The 22,630-nt window shown below is 37.2% G+C and overlaps 1 protein-coding gene across 2 annotated transcripts in view; it reads left to right on the top strand.

The window, feature by feature from the left end:
* LOC135610202 (ATP-dependent DNA helicase 2 subunit KU70-like) overlaps positions 1-22,630 on the top strand; it is a 40,196-nt gene that overhangs the window by 2,313 nt on the left and 15,253 nt on the right. For both annotated transcript variants that reach the window (XM_065104390.1, XM_065104391.1), the window contains 11 exons: positions 563-677; positions 3,663-3,768; positions 3,875-3,992; positions 4,099-4,182; positions 4,291-4,349; positions 5,420-5,553; positions 5,676-5,719; positions 9,054-9,130; positions 16,944-17,091; positions 17,479-17,540; positions 20,405-20,465. In XM_065104390.1, coding sequence (XP_064960462.1) covers positions 563-677; positions 3,663-3,768; positions 3,875-3,992; positions 4,099-4,182; positions 4,291-4,349; positions 5,420-5,553; positions 5,676-5,719; positions 9,054-9,130; positions 16,944-17,091; positions 17,479-17,540; positions 20,405-20,465 — 1,008 coding nt within the window. The remainder of the gene's footprint in view (positions 1-562; positions 678-3,662; positions 3,769-3,874; positions 3,993-4,098; positions 4,183-4,290; positions 4,350-5,419; positions 5,554-5,675; positions 5,720-9,053; positions 9,131-16,943; positions 17,092-17,478; positions 17,541-20,404; positions 20,466-22,630) is intronic.

Raw genomic sequence — 22,630 nt, 5'->3', positions numbered from 1 at the left:
CCGTTTTCGCTCATCTTTCTTCTCCGTCGCCTTCTCTCTCTTCTTTCTTCTCTTCATTCTTCTCCCTCGGTCTTCAATTGACGGTACTACCTAGTACGGGCGGTGTTATTCGAAATTAAAAACCTTGATTTTGGTGATTCTCATAAATACTCCTATTAGTTAGCTTTATTATGTGAAGTTAATATAAGTTGCATCTTTGTTCACAAAGCTAGGCATGTATGTAAACAGTAGCCAGTTAATACATTAATAAAAGGTTTTATTTTTTCTCAAGTCTTATGGATTAACCTCGTGTTACTTGGTCTGTCCAATTAATATTTGTCCTTCAAAATAACATAGTTTGATGTATGTACTCAAGAAGTAAAATTGTGTGAAATGCTTTTACCCTATTTATGGTGATACTTCTTTATCACCATTACCATGACAATAATCCTAGGCATGGTGCAATCATATTAATAATTGCATACTGCTATTTGATTTTGTTTTATATGGATATCTTATTCCAATACAGTTTTTCCCTTCTTACCTTGCAATCCCTTCATATTATCACTTTACTTTCTTGCAGAAGGAAAAGAAAAATTTACAAGATGTGAATGGTGTTTATGTCTTCAATGTAATGGAGAGAGAATTAATTGATCGACCGACTGCAAAGTTGATTAAAGAGTTCTCCAGTATAGAGGGTAAGGAATCTAAATGAGTATTTTCCTAATCTAGATTGCATGATAATTCCTTTAGTTGGCAAACCTTTGGTGTCTGTATATACCTCAAGAGAAAAAAATGATAGAAAGAATACCTACAATGTTAATACAGTCACCATCACTATTAGTTCTTGTTATTTGATGTGCCTGGTTCAACTAGAAGAGTCCATATGATTGTGGAACTTGTCAAGACCATATAATGTCAAGATGCACATTCCTAGGGTGATGACAGAAGTCCTACTACCAATTTAATATGAGAACAGTAAATTGAAGTTTATAAACACAATTAAATTTATATCTTTATTCACTAAGTTCAACAATGAAATACATATAAATTTTTTTTAATAAGTGCATTAAAGTATCATTTTAAGATGTCATGAACATGTACTAAGGAAACTTATTGATTTCATAGTTACAAGAGGTAAAACGATTTGTATCAATGGTGCAAGGAGAAGTAGAAGGAGGCCTAAGAAAACTTAACTAGAAGCTATGGATAAAGAATTAAATGCTCTAATTCGACTAAGGATATCGATTTTTATTGAATTTAATGATGGTAAAATAATCATGTAGTTGACTCCAAATAATTGACATTATGACTTGTTGTTTATTATAATATGAAATATTAATATAAAATAAAGAACAAAATTTAATCATAGCATAACTTACTGTGTAATTGATTGATGGAGAAGTCTTGATTCTCTTGAACGTGGAGTCACAAACAAACAGCAAAGGAGCACCTTTCTGAGTAGCTAGGGCAATGTAGGTTAATACTATCATAAAATAATTGGTTTTAAGAATTAAAAAGAAGGATATGAGATGAGGAAAATATCTTTCTACTATCAATTCCATACGGTTTTTTCTTCTTGGCTTTATATTGGTTTGTATGGTACTACATATATATATATATATATATATATATATATATATGTGTGTGTGTGTGTGTGTGTGTGTGTGTGTGTGTGTCAGTTCTTTGTAGATTGTAGGCTAAGTTCTATTTCCTTTCCTGTTTTTACTTACATGCTAGACATACATAGAAAAATGGAATGCGTATTCTTTCTTTTCTTCCATCTTTTTAAACTAGTAAGAAAAAAAATGTTGCTAGTTGTTTCAGGAGTTGGGTTTCTTTTGATTGTGATTTTTTTTCTAGTATCCTTTGGTAAGCAACGACATTGTTTTTAGGAAGAAGTTCACCTATCATTTGGGATTCCTCAACTATTTATTGTGTTTGGTAAGGCTTTTGGCAGGTTGTCCAAGTTATTGGAGAGGGGTGTGAGCATATTTTTATGAATAGATTCCTTTTCTTTCCTTGGAAGCAAGGGTCCTAGGGCCCACTTCAGTCATTTAGATCTTTGCGAATTTGGGATTCCTCAACTATTTATTGCGTTTGGTAAGGCTTTTGGCAGGTTGTCCAAGTTATTGGAGAGGGGTGTGAGCATATTTTTATGAATAGATTCCTTTTCTTTCCTTGGAAGCAAGGGTCCTAGGGCCCACTTCAGTCATTTAGATCTTTGCGAATTTGGTATGCATGTTTTCCAGAAACTGAGGGGACTTGGTTCCCCATGGCCATAACATGCCTTCGACGCTGCAAAGAGGAAGAAGAAAAATGAAAGAAAGCAACAAGTAATTGAGAAAGAATTAACAGTGTTGTTGGTAGTGGTTGTGATCAATCAAGCATAAAATTGAAGTATATAGAATTGTGGACAAACTGAAAAAGATATCTTATTTCTGGCATTTAGGATTAGTAAGTGATAGGGAATAAGGTGACGCCAGCCTTGATCTGCTGATCCACCCAGCTACCCACTGCCATCTACGTAGTGACGAGGACAGAGGAGCCCACGCGTCTCCCCCTCCCTACGGCAAACGGCAGGGAAGCGACCTTTCATCCCCTACCAACCGCAATTTTGCGAAAGGTCGCACGCCGGACTGCAGGGAGCATTAATCCTAGACGGCGGAGCCTATCTCCCCATTTTCCAGCTGCATGCCTGCAAGGAGCATTAATCCCTTGAGGCGAGGCTCGTTTTCGCCTTTTTCCTAGTCGCCTGGCACAGACAACCGTTGCCCGCTTATCCCATAAAGTCTAGAACAAACATACACGCCCCTGCGGTCGTCCTTCGCAAACGGTGCGTCACGGTGAAGTGTACCAGTTGACCGTCGACATAAATGAGCCCTCGAAGAACCACAGATTGGGGAGAAGAGTTACTCGCCTCTCGCCAATGACTCCCCAGGTATAAAAGTCGGCCCCCAGGATTTGAGCGGGGGAGGAAACAAATTCCTATTATTCCCATTCCGTCACTGATTTTACCATCGGAGGGGTCGAGTCGAGAACTTCCCTGGCGTTGACCTCTTGTGTAGGAACCTCGGTGAGGCCAAGGCACTCCTCGGGTTGGCTCTAGAACCTCGAGGTGGACAACCATCTCTCTCTAGTGCAATACCCACCGCGAGCAAACAAACAGCAGCTCAGGATCGCGCCAGCTGGATTCGCCTCTCCCATCTCACATCCTGGAGCGCCACGTGGGTGCCTAAGATGAGTTTGTGCTTTCGAGACGTGACTTGACCGTGCTGACTCCCCTGTCAACGGTATCAAGGTTGCTACAATAAGTCAACAGAGATCAGAAAATAAGGGTCATGAGTTTTCCAGAAAAATTTTATGGGTCTTTTTTATAGTTAGAAGAGGAAGGAGGTAATGGTGGTTGAACATAAAAAATTCATGAAGCAGGCTGCATATAGGAGGGTCTCATTTTCGAGTTGTTGTCTATTCATCTATATCTTGTATTATAGTATTTACAATATACATAGGTGTAATTTGTAAGTTCTCATGCTTTCTGTCAACTGGCTTAAAATCTAATTGGCAACATCTTGTATTGTCTTTCCAATGTAATGTGAATGCTATCAGCTAAGTCAACATCAACTTCATTGTTGAGAACTGTGGCTCTTCTGGAATGTTAACACCACTGTGTCATATGGCAGACAAATTTATGAGCACAATTGGAAGTCGATATGGAGTTTTACCAGGATCTAGGGAGAATTCCTTGTATAATGCTTTTTGGGTTGCACAGGCATTGCTGCGCAAGGGGTAGGATTTGCATTGAATTCCCCCATGTGTTACCTCAAACAGCATTAGGCATCTAGCATCTGTTTTATTTCAACTTTTCCACTGACCACTTTTGCTGTTATGCCAGCTCTGTGAAAACCTCTAGTAAGAGAATTCTTATTTTCACCAATGATGATGATCCATTTGGTAGTATGACGGGTGCAATGAAAGCAGATATGATCAGGACAACGACACAACGTGCAAAAGTATCACTGTTTATGCGTTTACACGCAGAGTGTGGTTATTTTATGGTGTATCTTTCACGGTGGATTTTATCAAGAAGTTATATTCTTATATAACTTTATTTCGTAGGATGCACAAGACCTTGGCATCTCGTTTGAACTTCTTCCACTGAGTAGGCCAGATGAGGAGTTCAACGTATCTATGTTCTATGCTGTATGTTAAAACTCTCAATAATAATAAGCCAACTATTTATGTTAATTTAAAATAATGAATTTTCAATTTCATCTGTACTGGCATTCTTATTAAAAGTTTGTGTTGCAGGACATGATTGGATTGGAGGGTACTGACATATCTCAGTTCTTGCCATCAGCAAGTGAAAAGTAATAATTCCAGAACACTAATTTCGTCATCTTTTGTGAAGTTTCCTCATAATATCCTTTGATAACTTTATTTTTAGTTTATATTTGTGATCTTAAGCATCTTGTGTGACTGTTTATAATTTTTCATGACATACTTGCATAGAAGTTAACACATTATACATGTGGGAGTGTTTTTATTTTAGATCCTTCTTGAATGTGAATTGTTTCTTTTAGGCTATTTCTTTCCTGAGTTGGTGGGGGGTATTTTAGCAGTTCTTGTTGTGTGCTACTTGGACAAGTTTAAGCACAATTTATTTCATGAGCCTCCGGATTGTGCATTCTGAACAAATGGTGAACGTTGATAGGCTACAGTCATGAAGTAACTTGATGAATATCTGAAGTAAGAAAACCTCCAATAATGTCTTTCAATCCACAGAAGAAATCTAATTGGAAATTTGTCATAATTAAGTCCCACCATATTCTTACCAGAAAAAAATTCTTTCTTGATTTGACAATCTTTTGTTGTGAATCTTGTGATAGTTCTTCTGAAGTATGCCTATTGAAGTGTACTGTTTTATCTAGTGATCAATTTGTCTATTTAGAGAAAACAATAGAACCATGATAGCATGAATATATCTCCTGGTCTATATTGAAATAAATTGAGAATAAGATATTGTTTTGGATTAAGACATGGCAACTGGCAAGGAAAATGCCAGTCACAGCAGCTAATGAGCCAAGAATTCTAGGTGCTGCTAGCTGGGTGCTAGTTGCTTCATGATGATGCTTGTAGTGCATGCTCTGTTCTGACAGTAATGTGTTTCAGTTTTGCAACATTACTTATTCAGGTGTTGTTATGTTTATTTGCATGAATTCTAGCTATTACACAGTAGCAAATTTTGTTGAATTCTCTTCCTTGAATTTAAAGCTATGAAATGCTGTCTGATTTCTTGAATGAAAGATTTTGTTGAATCTGGTGGCTGTATATTGCATCTGGTGAAATTCTGTATATAGCTATGAAATGCTGTATAAGGCATCAAATGTAAGATTTCCTGGCAATAATTACAATTGAATCTGGTGGCTGTATATTGCAGACTTGAGGATATGAAAGATCAGTTGAGAAAAAGAATTTTCAAGAAGCGAAAAGTAAGAACACTTACATTTTCAATTGCAAATGGTATCTCTATTCAAGTAAATACTTATGCTTTAATCCGTCCAACCTTACCAGGTATGCCCTCATCCATTAAGTAAAATACTCTTGAAGATAGTATTGTACAAATAAACTGATAGTTATCCATGGTTCTATTCTGCTTCTAGTCACTGAAGATGTTTGTTGGTTTCTCTTCTCAGGGGCAACTATGTGGCTTGATTCTGTCACTAATCTTCCATTACAGGTATCTTTCAAATGCTAACTTTTATTTCTGTTACTTGCCTTTCTTGGGCTCTGAATATCATCTAACTGTCATCAACTATACATGTTTACCAATCACAATTCTGAACATGAGGATCTGCAGTATAATGTAGCCTATGAAGCACTGACACACCAAACCGGACACGTGTCTATTTTATTAATTTAATTATTTATTTTGGTTGCGACATATTCGTGTTGTACTCGCACCCTTCCTCACCGCTCCGTGGTTCTCATGTGGTGCTGAGTTGCAAGGACGACATCCTCCTCCTCCTTAGCATCACCAACTATCGCCGCCATAGCTTCACTCCCCTCCCCAACTTCCTCCACCACACCCGCCGTCACCACCATCACCACCATCTCCGCTGGCTTCCCTTTGTCAACCGACAATGACTCCATCCGCTTTGGCGCCTGCCTCGGTGACAACTGCAATATCGTTGTCAACGTCTCTAGGTGCAGAGGTATCATTGCTTGCCTTGCGCGGTTGTGTCCTCGGCGTTCCTCGACGACATCTATCTGTGACAACAAGAAGGGTGCCCTCGTCGCCAGGTTGTAGCAAGGGATGAGCACACTTTAGCGCGTCCCATAGCATCGTGTCCTCGAATAGGTGAACACCCATTGGAGCAGTCCCCTGACCATTAGAGGACGCCCCACCAAGATTCCCTTCCATTGGGTAGTCGAAGTGGTGAGGTGACGATCGTGCTTAGCGAGTAGGTGTAGGGCTTCAGTGACAGAGAACAAGGGCCGACTGTCATGGCCCCGTATAAAGAGGGCGGAGATGACTCCTTTAATGCCTGACCCGGTTGTGAGGTCGTAGAAATTAGCCATGCAGGCATTGGGTTTGCCAGCCTGTTTGCCGAGGGATGCCTTGAGTTGGGAAAAAGCGATGCCAGCGAGGTTGATGCTAGTGGCATCGATGGAGAGGACACATACCACCCTCAACGAACCATTGACTATCATCGACGAAGCCTACTGCGTTGCAAGATTAAAGCTTTTCACTTCACAAAAGTTCGCCCATTATTCTAATATGTGATGAGAAAAACTTAATAGATTAAAAACTTAATTGGTTAAAGTGATGATTAAAGCTTTTTTCCCCCCCTCATTTTTAGAATTATGAGTTTTACCTACATTAGCCTCTTTCGCCCTTTTAGGAGGTATAGGTTAAAAAATTGATAGGTTACATATATTTACTTGATGTTATAACTTAATACTCAATAAATTTAATTATAAATATTATAAAATTTATCTTTTTAATTTAATATTATAAATAAATAAATAAATAATATACACACACACATGTGCCCACGCCATGTCCGTATCCCAATTTTTTTAAAAGTGACATGTCGTCGTATCCGTACCGTGTCATGCCTGTGTCCATGCTTCTTAGAATGTAGCTAAGGAATCAAACAACTTGTAATTTTTAAGGGCTATTCTATTGAGGGTAATATACTATCTTAAGGTAGATAGGTTGTTTCTGTGTGTTTGTAGAATTTCTGGTGAAATTTGTTTTTTCTGAGATAGAAAATAGTGCCAGAATACAACCATACATGCCACATTAAATTCTGTAGTATTATAGTATCCGAAATTAATTATCTTGGATATCTTTTTTTTATCTTGCTTTGTTTAGAAAATCATTGATTTGCTTCCTTTAGGAGATACTGAACTATTAGTAAGGTACAAAATGAGTATTTTTAACAAATCATTTTGGTTTTTGTGTTGAGAAGATTGAGCATATAAGTTATTATTTACTGAATCAATTAACTGAAAAAAACTTTGTAGAGAACATAAACAGTTGCTTATGGTTTTTAACTTTTTATTAACTTCGAAACAAGTTACTGGAGTTTCTTCTCATATATATGGTTGATTTTGGCAAATCATGGGTTTCTTGTAGTTAATATTAATTTATTAAAAGGTATGAATGTTGACGTTGTTGGATTAGGCCAGATTGCATGTATGATTAGCTTTAAGTTTATACTTTTTAAATTCATAATGGGTCAAGTCGTAGAGTTCTTACTTTGTATCAATTAAAGATAAAATATATAAAATGTATTTAAAATGGTTTGAACATGCCTAAAATGACCCCTTAATATATTTAGTGTGCGAGGGATTTAATTTAGATTGCTGATGCTAGGAGAGGTAGATGAAAAATCTAAGATTTGATAGATTGATATGGTTGCTGATGTTACTCTCAGAGTCTCAGTAGAGCTCAATGATGAAAAGATTCTATGTAGCCAACCTATCATTCTGTTGCTTTTATTTGTTGTTATCTGACTAGTTACAACTATGACACAAAAGACAATTCTTTCTTTCGAGATATTATGAGCTCTGACTATATTTAGTTTTATCTCATTGCACTTAGTATAACCATTCAGTGGCTAATATATCTTTTGTTTGTAACTGAGTAAATCATAGAGGGCAAGAGGTTGGTTTGGATTAGCACTGAATTATGAATTCTAGGAATTATTATTTTATGGTGTCATTTAAAGCTTATACAATTTGGAAATTTGGAAAATGTTATAAAACATGAATTGGCTGAAAATTTGGTAATGAATGATAAGAAAGCATCACATCCAACATAAATAGAGAAGAAACAAGTCCTTTCGGACCCACTCCAACTTGTTCAATAATCAAATAATTATTTTTTATTATTTCTCTATCCTTAAGGTGTAAATAACTAAATTGGCTTTTTTAATAAGTCAATATTCAATATCACAATTTTTTAATGCAATCAAGTCAAATCTTTTTAAACAAATTTTATCTTTGTCCATGAAATACTCCTATTTGTTAAACAAATTGGCTTTGTCCATCAAATCTTATTAAAATATTCAAAATTTATCTTGAGGGCCAAGATAATCCATATTATTTAATTGCAAAATCTTGATAATATTTGGCATAAGTTGAAATCAAACATACAACCATAAATATGGAAATTGCTTATTCATAGTTTAATATGCCTGCTTCTGTGTGTTCCTTTGTTGTTTCTGGGTAATAATTTTCTTTTTAAACTGTCAAATTGCTTTTATTTTGGTATGAAGCATAGTATACTCTTTTAGTAATTTTATTTTTCCTTATTGCACTCGAAGTTATTTACTACACCTAGTTAAGCTAACAAACAGTCTAAAATATTACCAAGTTCATACAGATATATCTTCTTGCATATTGATACAATAAGTAATTTTGCAATGTTTGATTTTTTTAGTAGTTGCTGAGTACTTGAAATTCAGTCTTCAGAAGGGATAAAATTTTCATGTTATTACTTGAATCATATTCAGCATGTTTTTGGTCTTGAACTTTTCTTTACTATGTCACATTTTTTGCAGACAGAAAGGTCCTTTATCTGTGCAGACACTGGTGCTTTAATTCAGGAACCATCGAAACTTTTTCACCCTTACAAAAAGTTAGTATCATTCCTTTTCTTCCCTTCAAGTTTAATAAGATCACACTTTTTTCTTTCCATGCATGCACACTGACCTACTTATATAAACACACAAGCCATCAACTCTTATTTAAATCATGTTGACACACTTAAACACTTGATATTCGGGTAAGGTCCTCCAGCTTTTCTTGGTTATAAGTCTTCTTTCAGTGGTGCAATCATTACGTTGAATTTTTACTTCCTGCTGGTGCAAAAGCTGGGCATGGACCTTATTAATGAAACTAGCTGCAAATTTGAAAAATCTTTAGTATTTAAACAATGCATAATATTTTTTTATTAAATTTTATATGAAGATTGAAATTTTAATTGTGGGGGAAAAATAAGTTAGGTTTAAGTAGTTGAAAGCCAACACAATTTTGGTGGAATAGATGTGAACATTGATCCATGCAGATTATGTGAATGATGTTCATTATGCATGTTATCTATATTATTTAGATAATTTTAAAATATAATAGGGTGGGCTTGGAGGTTGTTTAAAAACAACCTATCATATTTGTGCTTGTATATGATGACAACTAATAATGTCACATCTAATCACACATTGGTTGAAGATTTGAGAAGAGTTGAGAGTCAAGATCTAATAAAGAGCCAAAGGTGAGGCACTTTTTGGAGTTCATCCTAAAAGGGCAAAACTAGGGAATCGTGGCTCATTTCATAGGTACGAGCAAAATGAGCTACAATTGGGACTGCTTGCTTGAATATTGTATTAATTATGAGGGTTAGACAATATCATCAAAAGAAAGATACAGGAAATTAGAATTGTTGTGATGCTATCAAGCTTAGTAGTGGTGCTCAATTTCTGCATTTTTGCTAATTTTAAAATTTTATCCTTTTGTTAGAGAAAATCTTTCTTATCGTACAATAGGGGTTTATTGTGCTGAAACGTATTGCTCGGTACAGGTGGTACGTACCGGTTCGATAGGGGATCGGTACACGGATTGTCCTATACTGGGTGGCAAGGTCTGCCATACCGAATCGTACCGCCCGATACGGGTGGTACGTACCGGTCCGACAGGCTACCGGTACGCGGACCGCTCGCTATCGGGCGGTACGCCCAAAAAAACCTCGTATCGGACGATACGGGGTAATATCGGGCGGTAACGATCGAAATTTCGACCGTTACCACCCGGCACCACTCGGTACCAACCGTTACCGCCCGGTACCACTCGGTAACGGTCGAAATCGACCGTTACTGCACCGTAGTAGTGCTACAGTGCTCCAACGATCAATTTAATCGTTGGAGCCCTTTCTCCTCCTATTTAAATCATTATTCTCTCCCCTATTTCATTATACTCTTTTAAACTCTCTCTCAAACTTTTTTTTTTCTCTCCTAAACCCTATAAAACAACGATTTGTGAATTCAATTGAGGCTAATTTGGGAAGATTAAGAGGAAGGGGAAGGCAGTAGCATCAGTTGCATCGTTGGAAAGAATCGAGTCGGGCGACGAGACACCTTCACAATCACATTCTCTTTCTCGCTCGGTCCAGAGACATGACAGCAAAACAGACAGTAATGCCTCGACATATGATGGTGGTGATGCCGGGCAGTCGTTAGTCTCGTCTACACAACTTGAGGGTGGTGAATGGACTGAGGAGCAATATTTTACACATGCCACTCAAGATTCAGATCATGGAACTCGACAAAGTACTGGTCAAGTTTATGCGTGGAAGGGGAAGGGGAAGGCGATGGATGAATATGAACAAATGCGACAGAGCATATATGATATAGACACAGAAAGAGGCTCATCGTATTCACAGCCATCGTATTATGGAGAATCATACGAGCAACAACAGTATGGTGATAGTTAGTCATCCTTCTCTGAGCAACAGCATGATACAGAATAGCACCAATATATACCTCAAGAGCTGCCTTGGACAAATATGATTCATGACGATCAATCTACGATCAGCACTACATTGATGCATCAATAGCATACGGTGTATCAATACACACTATGTCATGGGATCAATTTCATGATTGGGTCCAACAAACGTATCATATTGATATGTATCGGATCGAGGACCCCGATCCACCACCCGTGGAGGCCCGTCGTTCGTTTTGGTAGTAGAATCAACAATCAAGTATATCTAGATATGTGATTATTTAATTCATTTGAATTTTAGAGTTTATATTGTAATAGAATAGTCTAACAATTCAACTGATTTTTCTGTAGATATTTCAATCTATAACGGGCTGAAATATGAACCTCGAACAAGACTACCTTAAAGCCCGAAAAAGATATGTGATACTATTCGATACTATTCTTACCTAATTTACATTGATTTTGCTAAACTTATACTATTATTATATTTATTCGTAACTTGAAAACCCTATCCTAACTTTTTTTTTTAATTTTCATGTATTTTCGGAGGGTTAAATCGGTGAAATCAGGTGTACCGCTTGGTACACCTCGGTGTACCGCTTGGTACACCTCGGTGTACCACTCGGTACACCGTACCGTACCGAGCCCGGGTCGAAACGTTGGTACGGTACGGTACGGCGAACCTTGCTGGGTGGTATCGTTACATGACTCTGTATCGCCTGATATAGGGTCTGTACCGATCGGTAACTATCGAAATCTGATTGTTACCGATCGGTATGTACCGGTAACAGTCGAATTTCGATCGTTATTGATCAAGGGCTAAGATTGCCCTTTTGCAAACGATTAAACTAATCATTTGAACCATTAGAAAAGGTTTTTAAATCCTTTCCTCTCACCTCTTTTAATTTGTTTCGCTCTCTCAAACTCTTTCTCACTCACTTCTTTCTCTCATTCTCATATTTTCACTCTCCTAAATTCAACAAAGCTATGATTTGTGGATTGAAATTGGAAGGCTAATTTGAGACGATTAAGAGGTAGAAACACTTTAATCAAGAGGTATGTTTTCTCTTTCTAGATTTTTATTGATTTATGTGATGATTAAGCCTATTCTATGTCGTTAATGACTTAATGCCTAATATGTTGGTTGATATGTTTTTGATGGTAGAATAGTGTTAATTAATGAGTAATTAAGGTCTTTAATATTATGATTAGTGTGTTTAATGTTGATTTTTTCGAAATAAGATACTTAATGGGTTAAATCTTTGTATTTCATGCATATTAAGGTGATTTATATATTTATGATGGCATAATAGGTGCAATCAAGCTTTAATTAAGATTTTTAATACTGTAATTAGTGATTTTAATGATGATTTAATTAAAATTTGACCAATATTTGAGTCAATTCAATGTTGCAAAATGGTCGGCGTGTGTCTTGATGTTGCAAAATGGCCGAAGGTTCCGACGAAGGTCCATAAATCCTTTCAAGACAAGTTACAACAAGCAAGGGAAGATACAATGAAAAAGAAAGCAAGAGCTAAGGAAGAATACTATAGGGCTATGCAGGAGCTGGTTTATGACGAATATGAGGGTTACGATGATGAAATCGACCCGGATCTCAGAGCTGGTATTTGTGCATCACTAGGGCATTAGTACATGTATGAGGAAGCAATGAGACATCGACGACCTAACTCAATGAGAATATAGCGATGACAGTGGGCTTGTGCCACAAGGAATCCAGAGGTCGACTAGCATGAGATAACCAACTGCCCCTCCTTAGTTAAGCCAAATTGGTAGCATGAGGTATGTTGGAATTCATAGATTTATGAGAGGACTTGGCACGTAGTCAACACTAGATATTATTGATATTGATCTGCAAGCCTATGCTGCACAAATAGTGAAGTAGACATGGATTGATGATGTATATACAAAAGAAAATAAATGGGATATTGGGAAGGTAATCGTAAAATGATTCAACTTCCACGGGATTCTAACAAATACAACCCAAAATCTATATTATTATAACATAATCTCCTTTATTCAGTAGTCTAGCACGGGGATTCAACCTCCGATACCTAAGGAGATCCATGACGTATATTTAGATAGGGAGGTGGCAGAACTAAAGGATTAGATCAAATCTTTCAAGAGGCAATGCGATGAATATGAGGTGACACTATTGTGTGACAGTTGGACAAGGTTGACAAAAATGAGTATAATCAATTTTCTTATTTATTGCAATAGATGGGTGGCTTTTCACAAGTTAGTTAATTCTTTTGACAATATTCAAGATACAAACTATATTGAAATGGACACCGTAGTAAAGGAGATCGGATCATAGTACATTATCCAGATAATCACTAATGGAAAAAAGAAAAAATTATTTTGGACTCCATATGTAGTTTATTATATGGATCTAATGTTGAAGGATATTAGTGAGCTACCATCAGCTAACAAGTTTGTAGCTTGAGCACAATAGATCATAAAGCTTATATATAGTCATTATTGGGTCTAATCTTTAATGCGTAAGTATATAAATAGTAAGATACTTATACATGGAGTCACTCGGTTTACTACAAATTTCATTATCTTAAAGTCAATAAAACAAAAGTGGTAGGGTCTCAAGGCAATGGTCACCATATAGGAATGGTCTGATTCTATGGATTTGAGATTGAGCGATGGAAAAAAAAAGAAAAAGACTATTCTTTCTTTTAGATTTTGGGATACCATGAAAGAAATCATAATAGGAATGAAACTACTGTACGTTTTCCTCCGTAAAGTCGATATGGACAAACGTCCCGAAATGTCTTATTGTAGACATGCTAATGACAACAAGAGAGGAGGTCAAGAAACTATGCAAAGATTAATTTATGGCCTGGCCATACTTACATATCAATGATCGTAGGACTGAAGTTTATATGGATTAAGATATTCATAATGCAGGTAAATTCATATTTAGTGTAATTTAATTCATAATTTGTTAATATTAAAAAATTCTTACTAATAAAATTATTTGTCTTGCACCATAAGATCTAAATCCAGTCATTCAATTTCGGTGTAGTCTTGGAACACGATTAGATTTATTGTTAGCACTAAGAAATATGATATATCGACTCTGGTCAAACACTACCGATACAACCGATGCTATTATGGAGGCCAATTATTCCGGGAAACAATTGATTCATTCTTTGACTTTGTAGTTGTATCGTGCCGTTATAATATGGATCCCAGTGAAAAAAGGTTACGTACATGTTAATTATAGACTATATTTGATATCAATTATTTATTATGCTAATAAAGTCTTATTTATATCTTTTTGCAGTCGAGTGATAGCTACAAATTTAAGGAAGGTTGTTGTCCGTATACTTTTGCTGACGACATCTAGTTGTTGCGAATGTAATTGGTCAACATTCGTATTGATTTACATAAAGGTCCATAACTGACTATCGTGGTTGGATAAACTAGTATATGCTTTCTATAACATGCAGCTAAGGTTGTGGTGTGCCGATTTGGACAAGGAGCTAGAGGAAATAGAGATTGATCCTATCGATCTCCAATTCTACAATGAAGATTTAGAGTCAATGTTAGAGTGGGTCGAAGTAGTGGAGAACCAAGAGGATCCTCTACTTGATGATGTGGGAGATCCTCAACGTCCTTCGCGTTTTATCACTAAGACAATAGAAGTAGATGAAGCACATCCCCAACAAGAGGAAGATTCCCCTCGGTCAGAAGGTGGCAAAAGGAGCTGGACAACATCGAGTCAGACTACTCGAGTAACTAGAGACACTCAACCATTACAATCGTTCGCCTAATGTGCAAAGGCAAAGGCAGGAGCGTTAGTCGCACCATTAGAAAAAATCAAGTCGGGCGATGAAACACCATCTCAATCATATTCAACAACCCTCTCAGTCTAGAGACATGGTAGCAACATGGACAATAATGCCTCGACCGATGATGGCGGTGATATCGAGAAGTCGATGGTCCCGTGATGCATGGACTGAGGAGTAGTATTTTACACATGCCACCTAAGATTCGAATTATGGAACTCAATGAGGTACTGGTTAAGTTTATACACAAAAGGGGAAGACATTGGCTGATTTTGAGCAGATGGGACAGAGTCTACACGATATAGATACAGAGCGAAGCTCATCATATTATGGAGAATCTTACGGCTAACAACAATACGGTGATAGTTGGCCATACTTTTCCGAGTAGTAGTACGGTGATTGATCTTATGATACAGAGTTGCAAATCAGTGGCAAAAGTAGAAGTTCCGACATTATTTTTCATGCTTCACACCAATACATGCCATAATCATATTTGTGTTAGGATTCGCCTCAGACACGTGTGATCCACGATGATCAAACTACGACTATCGCCATATTGATGCACTAATGACATACAATGTATCAGTGATTTAAAAAGCGCTAGGCGCCAAAAGGCGCTAAGGTCTAAAAACGCCCGAGGCGCTAGGCGCTCGTCCGAGCGAAGCGAGGCGCTAAAATATAAAAATATATAATATAATTAATAAATATAATTATTTAAAAATTTAAATAAAAATATGCTATTAAATTAAGAAAATCTAAGATACAAAATCATTATGTCAAATTAATCTAATAAATACAAATATTATTATTTGTATACTGTTAACTGTATACAGAAGGAGAAGAAGGAAGAGGAGTGTAAGGGGGTGCTAACTAAGAAAAGAGGAAGCGGTAGCGGCAGCGGTGAGTGGCGACAGCGGCAGCAACAGCGAGCAGTGACAACTGCAGCGATAACAAGCAGCAGTAGCGGCGAGCAGCGGGAGCGGGAACGGCAGCGGCAACGAGCAGGGTTAGGGTTGGGCAGCGACAGCTGATATCGATGCTTTAGTTGGTTCGATTGAACCAACTAAAGTATCGGAGACCGAACCAGACCTAAAACGCTGGTTCGGTAGCCTGGTTTAACCTAGGTGCTCGCCCGAAGCGCCCAGCGCCTGGGCTCGGGCGAGCGCCCAGGCGGCACCTCTTTGAACCGCGCCACCTGGAAGTGAAGCGAGGTGTTCAGGCCTCGCCTCGCCTCGCTCGAGCGCCTAGGCGAGCGTCCGAGCGCTTTTTTAAATCACTGCAATGTATTAGTATATTATGTCATGGGATCAATTTTAGCATTGGGTCTGACAAAAATATCAAAATTGATATACAGATACATAGGATCAAGGATCCCGATCTACCACCCGTGGAGTCCCATTGTTTTTTTTTTTTTTTGTGGTAGAACCAAGTATATCCGTCGCTTGAGTACTTGATTCATTTGAACCTTAAAGTTTAGGTTGTTAAAAAAAATTCTATAATTCAAATTATTTCTTTGTAGATAATTCAATATTAATGGAAGGACGGTCCAGAACATACCACAAAGCCTCTCATTAAAGTTTGAAAAAGATATGTTTTACTATTCTTTCCTAATTTAGATTATTTTTGCTAAATTTATATTTATTTTCAACTTTGGAATCCTAATCTAACTTTTCTTTATTTTTATGTATTTTTGGAGTCATTTTTGGTTATTTTTGGCATGTCATTGGTATGACCTAGCATATCGACATATGGTATGTTGGTACGCCTCGGTATGCACTGTATCGACACATGGTCGGTACACCGGTATGGACCGGTATGATGAACCTTTACAACTACCTTTGTTGGATGATGTCTGGAAACTGATGTGACAGTTTGTCCATTTGGATGGGTTAGCATGAGGATGCTAAAAGAACAGGAATATTAGCTGTGTTCATATCCTCCTAGTCCGATAAAGAATATGAATGGGTAATTGCTTGATGCTTATGAATTTTTGTTGATGTTAATTGCTTGTGATATACCATATATGTCTTCTAGTTTTACTTATGAGTTCTTTCTAGTGCATCTGTGGGTTTATATTGTTTGTCAATTCCTTTTTATGGGCCATTACCTTCTAATGTGATATTTTTGCAGTCAGATGGTTCAATTTTCTAAGGATCAGATACTTGAAGTAAAGAAGGTTTCAAATAGCCACCTTCGTCTTCTGGGATTCAAGCCTTTGGATTGTTTAAAAGATTATCATAATTTGAGGCCATCGTCATTTATATTTCCAACTGATGAGGTGAGACTAAACATCTTTTTCATATCAAGGCTTAGATTAAATGTTCACTTGCACCATCATAAATGGACCAGATATTGTGGTTTGTCTTTTTCCACATCTGGTGCCTTCCTTTTATTATATGCAGTCATCTGGAGCTGCATATCCTTAATGGGGCTTCTTAGGTATAAGTGTGCAGCTTGAGACCACTTGTGTCTGTGGTGGAAGTTTAGAGGAACAAGTGATTGTATATAATTTAAATGATTGTCTGATACTTGTACGTAAAATGTTAGCTCCTTATTTTTTTGTATCAACTATCAAGAAAGAAAATCTCATAAATTCCAGTCTGATGCACACTATTCTATGAGCTTGTACATAGTTTACAATAAACCATTGTTGTATCTAATGCAGGAGGTCATTGGAAGCACTCGCATTTTTATTGCTTTATATCGATCAATGCTACGCCTTAAGCGGTTAGTAGATTATAGTTAAAGATTTTGATTCTTGGATGAAGGAATCAAAATTGTTATTGTTGTATCATAATCATGAACTTTTACATTTCTCTTGATTTCATGAATTGCTTACCTTTATTTTCTCGCGCTAAGTGCATAAATTGTAGTCTTTCTGGTGCTAGAAATCTTATTTATCATGTTGATGGAATATTTTACATAGAAATGTTACTTTTGACATTCATGATTTTTTTTTTCTTTTGTTCTATATTATTAATGAAGTTTATAACAGGTGCTAATGGTTTGCTGCATTTCCACATTTATTGTATTGAATCTTCCTGTTTGTTTCTTTTACCTGCCAATCTTCTGGTATATTAATATGTTGAAGTCCTTTTGGAGTCATTTAGTTAATACCATCAAATATGAAAGTGTAATAATTATAAGAAAAGTTATTCCAATTAAATGAGCAGAATCTCATAACTTTTATCAGCTCACATCCAAAGTATCGACTATATTATAAGAAGATTCTCATCTGAATTGTTAATTGCTAACAAATTTTTTGTCCGAGCCATCCAATGCCAATGAGGGCACAATTTAGTGGCTAGATCAAAGTCCTTCAGTTTATTTGCTCTGTAAAATGAAAGCATTCAATGGTTCAACCCAACCTTCTCTTTGAAGGGCCACGGGATATGTGCACCAAGGATGTTTGTTAAAAGAGCAATAGACAGAAGAAGACCCTTTTAACAAAACTCTCCCTCCTCCCCTAGTCTGCATTCAAAAAGGTATGTTGTCTCTCATGGCTGGCATCTACATCAACTAGATGTACAAAACACCTTCAACCATGGTGACTTTGAGGAGGTCTACATGAAGCAGTCAAAATTTTGCCCATTTTTCCTCTTTCTTTTCTGGGTTTGTTGGAATAAGAGCTTTTGTCATCTTTCCTTTTTCAACAGATATTTAATAGGAGGCAAACCACACCCTTCTATAGCTTAACAGATCTCTAAGAAATAAAAAATCAACAGATATTTAAAATGGTAACTAAGACAAATAAATGCTCGGCTTTAAAATCATTTATTTTGGATGACTTAGCTGATCTTGATCTTGATTCCTATTTAAACTTTGATCTCAACCTGGAGTTTGAGGGAATAGAAAAAAGTCTCAGAATTTTCAAAGAAACGGTGTATGGGAAGTTTTTTTTTTCAATGCTACATCTTAATATGATGCTGTTCTTTGAGACAAATTGGTTGATTTTAGGGGGAAAAATATAACTGCATGTGAATACATTTAGTAATCTGAGAGGATAGTTGCTAGTTTTTTACTTGAGAGTCTGCGATTTGTCTATACATCAGCTCATTGAAGCCAAACTCATTTAGTTTAGTTTGCAGGAGTACAAAGGTGATGCATGGTGCATTGTCAAAATATAGCCAACCAATATAAAAACGATGATATAAAGGGATATGAAATTTTAACAAGACCAGCATACAAGTGGCTAATCAGATTATTATTGCCCTTAAATAATAATGAATGTAACTGTGGGTGGAGCTAAATACCATCTTGTAGCTACCTCTAAGCAGGGTTTGTCGTGATTCTTCTGTGCGATAAGTGTAGGTTTTAGCAAGGATTTTAATTTCGAATAATACTGCCCGTACCGGGTGGTACGTACTGGTCCACCAGCATATCAGTACGGGGACCGCTCGCTACCTGGCGGTACCGTCGATTGGGGCTGCTTTCGCCCCGTTACCACCCTAAATCAGTCGGTGACGGTCGATTTCAACCATCGCCGCCCGCTATCGGGTGGTATTAGCCGAGGGAGAAGAAAAGGGAGAACTTAGAGATTCGACGCTGCTCTCCCTCGACGATACCAATCTGTTGTCGCCCTCCCTCGTCAGACGCTGCAGATGAGATGTTGCCTCCTCGTCTAAGTCAACGAGGCCTCGGCCATATCGCAGGGAGAAGAAACAGAGCATTGTCAAGGCAATGTTTCTTCTCCCCATGCGGGCAGAAGAAATGAGACGACGAGGCAGTGACGTCGCGTCGTCGCCCTTTTTTGCGCGGGGAGAAGGAAACCTCGGTTTCTTCTCCCCATGCGGGCAGAAAAAGGAGGCAATGTCGCCTTTTTTTTTAAATTTATATTTATATATATATATATATACCGAGCGACACACCATGGTGTTCCGCTCGGTACTCTGTACTGTCTCATACCGAGCTATGCTCGAAACTCTGGTACGGTACGAAATTACGATCCTTGAGTTTTAGATCCACATTTTTCAACAATACTCTTTTGTCTGAAATCATCTTTGATCCTTACCTTTTTGCTTAATTTACTTTGGGGTGTGGAGCACTGTATTTGTGGTCTTTGTTAGAGCCTAGTGCAATTAAATTGGTGGAACTTTGAGATGTTGAGAAAATTTGGTGCTAAGATGTATAGAATCAAAGAGGCATGAGTATTGATACTGTTGAGAACTTGCACTACTACTGCAATACCAAAAGTGGATCTTAAATGTCCTTATTTTAGTTTGAGATTTTTGTGCTATTTACCAAATTTTCAAATAATTTTTTTTAAATTTTGCAACATGCACCTGTGTTGTAATGGCTTGACATGGTATTGATGGTCGACATGGTTCAAAATGAGGATTTTGTTGGCCACAATGCCCCATGCTGTACCAGCATAGTTTTTTCTTTGTACTGCCTAGCACTCTGCATGCAATCCTTTTCACGTCTACTGTTGCCAAAAAAGAATGAATAGAGATATTTGTGATGACATTAGTTTTGAGTCCTATTTTGTCATTGATATGCTTAATTTTAGTCAATAAGTAGCTTGCCTCTTGCACATTATACAACAATTGGATATGAATCTAGCATTTGGTAAGATCCCACTCTGTTTTCAGGTTTGCGTTTGCTTTCTATGGAAAATCAAGCAATCCACGGCTAGTCGCGCTTGTCGCGCAGGTAATAATTTCCTATGCAACAGTATATTGCATAGTATTATTTTGGAGACATCTAGACATAGTTCTAATTATTTAAATTGATACAATAATTTGATAAAAGATGAGTCCGATTTGTTTCTAACTATATCATGTTGAACCTGGATTTTCAAAAAGATGCTTGATGTCATTTTGTAGGAACAGCATCAAGATGCAACTGCTTGATGTCAGTTTTACAGTGTAGATAACATCAAATGGTCCGATGTTGTAAGAGATCATTTGCCATGCTGACCTTTGGCATTCAAATCCATAGAAGTAATTATGCTGACAGTATGCGAATTTGTATTGATAGACAAGGAATATGGATTCTTTTTCTTTATTTAGTTAGCTGTCATGACGACTTGGACACTTTAACTCCTACAATCCAGGTTCTTTTAATTTTCTAAGAGATTATTTGCAATCTAAAGATATATGTTGATAGCTGTTGAGTATTTATCTGTTCCCTCAAAATTCAAAAAATTTATTGACCACTCCCTAACCGAAAGATGGCAAAAGTGGACAAAGATTTGCTGGATCTGCTGATCAATGTCTATTTATTTTGATAATCAAGCATATTCATATGATAGACAAGGAAAATGGTTATAAAAGTAAAATTTAAATATTTATTTAAAATTATATGCAATTTTCTTCTTTAATTTGTATTTGTTTTTAATTTTTAATATAAAACCTTTTTTTAGCTGGGTCTTATCCTGTCAATCTGATATGACCGATCCCAATCCCTTTTCCTAAACCCATATGATCCTGTTCTAGAATGGAGATTTTACCATGTTCTATAGAATTGGTATTTCACACCTATTCAATAGGTGGGAGGTATTCTAGAAGATATTACTGAGAATTAGGAGCAGTTACCAGAAAGATATAGCTAACTAGTACCTCTGAATTGGATGGGAAGTTTTGTGAGACAACATAAATTGCCTTATATTTTCTGGACCTGAATGTTCATAATTTACAACACATTCTAAAAAGTCATGATAAAAAATTGTATTGAATGAGAATCAACTTATCGTGTGTCAGTCCTCTGCCGATGGTACACATCATGGTAACAATCTGTGTTTGGTATAGGGAAACCAGTATGTGTCAACTGGTTGCCGTGTGTTGTCCCGGTGAAATGTAAAACCCTACAATGAAGTGGCAGCAAATGAGTTGTACTAAATGGACCAGATAGAACTTAGAAGAGGGAAAGGAGTTGTACTAGGACAGAGACATTTGACTGTAAAGGTGCAGCTGAAGAGTAGGCAAGCAATCAGCAGTTGAGGGAAAATGGAAGAAACTATTCTTGAACATTGGCAAAGGGTAGCAACAACTGAAAAGAGGATCAGTTACAATGGTTGAGAAAATGAATGCCTGTGATTTGCCTTTTGATATCTGTTAGAACCCTTGCAGATTCTAAACTTGGGGTTGATCTCTTTAGGGGATCGGCCTCCTTGGAACTCTATAGGGGTTCCTCCCTCCAAGTTGCTGCTCAAAGGCTGCAGAAAAGATTCATCTATTGCTTATCAAAAGATGAGGAATACATGACTATTTATAGGGTTTCTAAACCCTAACTCCTAATAGGACTCCTAGTCAAAACTCCTACTTCTAACCAACTTCTAATAGGACTTCTACTCAAGACTCCTATTCCTTTACAACTCCTAATTCTTCTCTAAGAAACAACCTCCTAACCCTAGCCGGCCTCTTCACCTCTTTAATAGGGGTCGGCTTAGGTAGGTTTTACATGAATGTCCCTCTCAATTAGGACTCTCCTAGCTAGAGTCCTAACAGACCCGCCCTCTTCAAATCAGCCTTGTCCTCGAGGCTGACAATTCATGAATTTTTGGGAATTTGATCTTCAAGTCGTCATAGTTATCCCAAGTGACATCTTCTGTTAGTAGGTTCACCCACTGTATTAGCACTTTAGCAGTGGATCGTCGTCGTCGAGTCACGATCCATCGATCAATAATGGTACTTAGTTGGGTCTGGAGTTCTCCTTGGATAGTCATATTTGGTGGGTGGCTTTGGGCTATCTCCAAGCACCTATTTACAACTTCTGTCTGACCGTCGATTTGTGGGTGATATGCCATACTCCTTTTCAATTTAGTACCCTTATAGTATAATTCTTTTGAGTCCCAATTGTAATGAGCCACGGAGCTT

The sequence above is a fragment of the Musa acuminata genome, chromosome BXJ2-4, assembly GCF_036884655.1.
Source record: "Musa acuminata AAA Group cultivar baxijiao chromosome BXJ2-4, Cavendish_Baxijiao_AAA, whole genome shotgun sequence".
Lineage (NCBI taxonomy): Eukaryota > Viridiplantae > Streptophyta > Magnoliopsida > Zingiberales > Musaceae > Musa > Musa acuminata.
This window is presented reverse-complemented; position numbering and strand designations above follow the sequence as displayed.